Here is a 6,000-nt window from a genome sequence, read left to right on the forward strand (position 1 = left end):
AATGTATTGACAGGTTGTTTTATTGTTGTATGATGCCAGAGGAGTGAAATAACCACTTTTATTTCACATGTGATATTATTGGTTTCTATTTCCCTTGGAAATCACGGTAAATCATTGCAACCAATGTAATAAATAGAGAATATCATATGGCGTTTTCAATATCGCATCCGAATCAACCTGAGACACCTATATAATCCCAACAGCTCTGCTCGAGGAATTATATTGGTTGAGGGTTAATACGGTGTCTGATATTGAAAAAGCCATATCATATACACTTTATTATATACATATATCTCAAGTAGATGTTTTTTATGTGACATGACATCATACAGATAAGGAGGATTGAAATGACGTCATACAGATTATAGGTTTGACATGACGTCATACAGATTAGAGTTTTTGATAAAGCCTTTGCAACAGTGACTGCAATCGATGACGTAACGTCATACAGATTAAAGGTGTGATAAAGCTTTTGCAACCGTGCTGATATCGATATCATCACGGGTGGCTGATACAGCACGCTTGCCATTGATTGTATTACACATACAATTTATCTGTATTTACTACTAAGTATATAATAATTCCTTTTATCAACCTATTTTCTTAAATTTACATTTTGTATTACAGGGACTTGTTGTGATGTCATCTGACCTAGAAGAGGTCGTACTTAGTATGCTGAAAGGAAAGATTCCCGGCATGTGGATGAAGAAGTCTTATCCATCATTGAAGCCACTTGGAAGCTATGTCAATGATTTGATTGCTAGACTCAAATTCTTACAGGTAAAAATTCCTGATAAAAGTAAAATGAGGCCCCTCATGGGGGGGTCCTAGTAATCACATAATCACCATTTTTTTGCCAATATAATCACATAATCATTAAATATTTGCTTATCTTTAGTAATCAAATAATCATAAACTAAAAATACAGTCCTAGGTAATCAAATAATCATGAAATATTTGGCTTAATAATCAAATAATCATTAAAAAAACGGCCAAGTAATCACATAATCAAAAACCCCATGAGGGCCCTCTAAAATCAGAGAAGTGCTTCAGACTCATTCAATTTATAAAGTGTTGTATTTATTTTTTTGACCAGATTAAAAACCAAAAAAAATCATATATCTGACTTTTGTTCAACAATCTTAAAAATGCATTTATGCATTTATGCAAAATTCTTAAAATTGCAGTAAAACATCTCAACAAAATGAGTGACTCATTTTGTATTCCATTCTCTGTTTACATCTTCCTAAAAAGACCTTTATAGTAAGTCCAATTATTGGGTTAGTTCTGTCTTATTTTTATTTGTATATTTTATTTGTATGTACTTTTAAAAAATGTTTTGATGTTTTTACAGGACTGGTATGACAATGGACCACCACCAGTCTTCTGGATCTCTGGATTTTACTTCACTCAGGCTTTCTTGACTGGAGCTCAGCAGAATTTTGCCAGGAAATACACCATTCCTATTGATTTGTTGTCATTTGATTATATAGTTATGGAAGATAAGGACTATGACACACCTCCAGAAGATGGTAAGTAAAATGAACAGTACTAGGTCAAGGTCAGAAAAATATACAGACTGACACTCCTCCAGAAGATGGTAAGTAAAATGAACAGTACTAGGTCAAGGTCAGAAAAATATACAGACTATGATACACCTTCAGAAGATGGTAATTAAAATGAACAGTACTAGGTCAAGGTCAGAAAAATATACAGACTATGATACACCTCCAGAAGATGGTAAATAAAATGTACGTTACTAGGTCAAAGTAAGAAAAATATGCAATACTAGGACAATGTCTCAAAAATACTATACTAGGACAATGTCTCAAAAAATACTATACTAGGACAATGTCTAAAAAAATACTAAACTAGGACAATGTCTAAAAAAATACTATACTAGGACAATGTCTAAAAAAGTACTATACTAGGACAATGTCTCAAAAAATACTATACTAGGACAATGTCTCAAAAAAATACTATACTAGGACAATGTCTAAAAAAAATACTAAACTAGGACAATTTCTAAAAAAATACTATACTAGGACAATGTCTCAAAAAATACTATACTAGGACAATGTCTAAAAAAATACTATACTAGGACAATGTCTCAAAAAATACTATACTAGGACAATGTCTAAAAAAAATACTAAACTAGGACAATGTCTAAAAAAATACTATACTAGAACAATGTCTCAAAAAATACTATACTAGGACAATGTCTAAAAAAATACTAAACTAGGACAATTTCTAAAAAAATACTATACTAGGACAATGTCTCAAAAATATACAATACTGTGACAATGTCTCAAAAATGTACAATACTATGACAATGGCCCAAAAAAATACTATGTCAAGGTCTCAAAAATGTACAATACTAAATCAAGGTCTCAAAAATGTACAATACTAAATCAAGGTTTCAAAAAAAAAGCAAAGATAAACATTAAATTATTATATTTTAAATGAATTATATAATTTGTCTTAACTTAAAAAAAATACTGTTTTGTTTGAATAGGAAATATTGGTATTAACTGTTAAGTTACAAAGAAACAAAGGCATTTTGTATACTTCTTCAACTGATGTCAAAAGTAAAAATATATGTGGAAAAAAAACCCAGAACTTTAAGGATATAAGATGAGACTATTTAAATATTTTTCTTTGCAGGTGTTTATGTCCAGGGATTATATGTAGAAGGCGCATGTTGGGATAGAAAAAGGAATGTTTTTGCAGAATCTGTGCCTAAAGTTTTATTTGATCCTATGCCTACGGTAAGTAATCATATGTCCTAGGCTGTGGCTTCATGGCTCATTGACTTCAAAAAAACTAAAATGATTATATTAGCTTAAAAATAAATAGCAAAAGTTAGCTTGTCTAGGTTGAGTTTGTACAACTGTTATATCAATCCACAGAGGATATAAGGACTTGCTGATGTTCAATAGATAATTATAAAGTCACCGTCATGTACAGCTTCACAACCAAAGATAAAACAGACATTGAAGAATGACCTGGGTTTCAATGCTGCTACATTAAATAAATCTAACTAGCAGTAGGAAAAGTTGTATTTGATATATTCTGGTTGGCTGTTTGGTCTAAGGTCATAATGCAGGAGGTGTTTTTGTTAATGCCTCAACAGCAAAAATCAAGTGTTCAAGAGGAAACCATTAACTTAGAAGTGTCAAAATTGATGAGTCGATTTCTAGATGAAAAAAATATATTGATTAAATCTGTTTTTAAATGAAAGTTTTCATATAGCAACAAGTTCAATGATTTTTCTTTTATTTCCAGATCCACATGGTACCGATCAAGAAATCAGACATTCCTAAAAAGCCAGTATATAGCATTCCTGTGTACAAGACCAGCGAACGTCGTGGTGTTCTGTCAACTACTGGACACTCTACAAACTTTGTTATTGGCATGTCCCTACCCTCAGACAAACCTCAAGACCACTGGGTCCAAAGAGGCGTGGCCCTGATCTGTCAGCTTAATGATTAGAGACAGGGTGCTTCCGTCCCCATAACATAGACTTTCACAATTTCACAATGCCATATAATAATCTAATCTGTGTGTTACATCTGCTGCTAATTATGTTAATTATCAACTAAGGTTGTATCTGCTTTTAATACAATGTGGTCTACTATAAACTATAGACTGGAAAATAGAAACCATCTAAATATCAGTGGATATTTTAACATGCTAATATTGTATTGTGCTAGTTTTTCTAATACATCTTATAGGCTAAAACCTCTGATGAAATGCCTGAGAATAATCTCATGCTGATGACCAACTCATTTTGAATAGTAATGACATTTGAAATGTAAAGCAGGAGTTTTCACATCTTAATTTCCTCTATCTTTGTTTTAGATATATGTAAATAGAGTAAACTAAACCATTGATTTCATTGAACTGGTAGACCATATTGTCTCTTTGTGTTATATGGACTAGTCAGTTGATATCTGACAGGTGTAAATCATTTCTGTTTTAGTAGTGCTAAATCTGTGTTTTGCTAGAATTATGTGATTTGTATGGATTGCAGTGAAAAAAATAGAATTAAAAAATCATTTTCTGTCACCTCATTAAAGATAACTGCTTTTCTGTTCATAGATTGCAAATATTTTAGTTTGCGAGAAAATAATGCATTTTTTTTGCAACAAGTTTCTAATAAGAGTTAATTCAAACAACCATAATGTATGACTTTGTAAGTACTGTGCTTTGTGTGTGCAAATAATGGAATGGCTTATTTGTTTACAGGGCTAGTGTTTAGTTAACAGTTATATATGTGTGTACAACAAATATAACAGGTATTGCTTGTGCATAACAGAGCTATATTAATTAAGAAGAAATTGAACTCTGTTAAGTCAGTGTTATGGGGTCCTCAGTAGTATGTTGAGTTTTGCCTGATGTCCAATCAAATAACTCAATTTGTTTTATCAGCCAATGAAATGTTGTTGCATTTTATGAAGTATTCAAATAGAGGCATTTATATGATCTGTGATTTCTTTTTACAATTCCTGTTATTAGTTAAATTTGTTTATTATCTTTTTTGTTCAGTTGAATAACTTAACCTGTTTATTAAATATTAACTCAAACGGGTATGAAAGAAAACATCTTTTGAACAAGAAAAAGTTGTCACAGAAATTATTGTTATAAAAGGAATATATCTGTCTGAGTCCCTCTTTAAGATCTATTTAGAAGTGACATAACTTTGTGATGAACAAAAATCAGAAGAACAAAAATAAACATAATGGGTTGACTAGATGCTGAATTCCGTCCACATTAATTTATTGGTCGTGATATTTGTTTTTAATGTGAATTTATTTACACGATTGTACATATTTTTTTTCAATCATACCGCACACCTGTCTTGTGCTAACCAACTGTGATATCTTATTTATTTAACATCATAATTTAATTATTCTTTATTGTATGGATAGACTTTTGTTTTTGTTGACTTGTTTTTTTTCTTAATTTTTATTTTGATATTTTCACATATAAAGTATAGTTATTTTTTCATGAATGAGAAGGACAAAACAGTGTTGTTTTATATTTTAATGAATGAAATTTTGAATTTGAGATTTACAAATTATTTAGATTAGTTGAGAATGAACAATAGATGCATTTACAGAAAGTTTGAATTTTATTTTATGGAAATAAAGTTTCAACTGTCAGTCTTAGTGATCTGTATAATTTGTAAATCTTTATTTTAATATTTAAACTGCTGATTTTTAAACAAAGCATTCCAAATATAATAGTATATATAGATATATATTTTATGAAGACCATTAACTTTGGTAAACTTATTTGCTGATATAAAGTAGGGGAGAAAGTTGAATTAAAGCATTCCGTCCTAAGTATATTTATATTCAGACAAATCTGAAATATTTATTCTGTTAGTTTTGTACAGAGAAAGAACATCCCATAATAAAACTTGAAGTGTTTGTTGTTTCTATGTTTTATATTTGTATTGCAGAGTAATGTAAAAATAATGAAAGTACAATGTGTGGCATATAGAAGATCCAGTATTTTTTAGAAGTTTTCAATGGTGGTATGCTTTAGGTTCATTTGCTTTGCTATAGTGATCTTCATATGGTTAGTTGTACACAGTGGTTGATCTGCCCAAGTTGATGATACTTGGTTCCTTACTATTTTGATTTGCTTCACTGTCATACACCTGGTAGTAAATAATTATACCCCCGCTTTAAAAAAGGGGGGGGGTATACTGTTTTACCTCTGTCTGTCCCTCCGTCAGTCAGTCCGTCCGTCCGTCCCATGAATATTTTTCGTCGCATTTTTCTCAGGAACTACAATACAAGGATTTCTGAAATTTGGTTTCAGGGTTTATCTAAGTCAGCTATACCGTGTGATGCGTTTTCAGATCATCACTCGACAACTTCCTGTTTACCGAACACTTGCATATTTTTACACTATTAATATTATCCACTTGTGGCGGGGGTATCATCAGTGAGCAGAAGCTCGCAGTTTCACTTGTTTGCTATGTTTCTA

The 6,000-nt window shown here is 31.1% G+C and overlaps 1 protein-coding gene across 1 annotated transcript in view; it reads left to right on the forward strand.

The window, feature by feature from the left end:
* LOC139503923 (dynein axonemal heavy chain 7-like) overlaps positions 1–5,435 on the forward strand; it is a 66,384-nt gene extending 60,949 nt beyond the window's left edge. Inside the window, exons 66-69 of the mRNA XM_071293942.1 lie at positions 628–780; positions 1,355–1,532; positions 2,665–2,768; positions 3,286–5,435. Of these exons, the coding sequence (XP_071150043.1) occupies positions 628–780; positions 1,355–1,532; positions 2,665–2,768; positions 3,286–3,492 (642 nt within the window). The 3' untranslated portion in view covers positions 3,493–5,435. The remainder of the gene's footprint in view (positions 1–627; positions 781–1,354; positions 1,533–2,664; positions 2,769–3,285) is intronic.
* The last annotated feature ends 565 nt before the right edge of the window (positions 5,436–6,000 follow it).

Source organism: Mytilus edulis, chromosome 14, assembly GCF_963676685.1.
Source record: "Mytilus edulis chromosome 14, xbMytEdul2.2, whole genome shotgun sequence".
In the NCBI taxonomy this organism is placed as follows: Eukaryota; Metazoa; Mollusca; class Bivalvia; order Mytilida; family Mytilidae; genus Mytilus; species Mytilus edulis.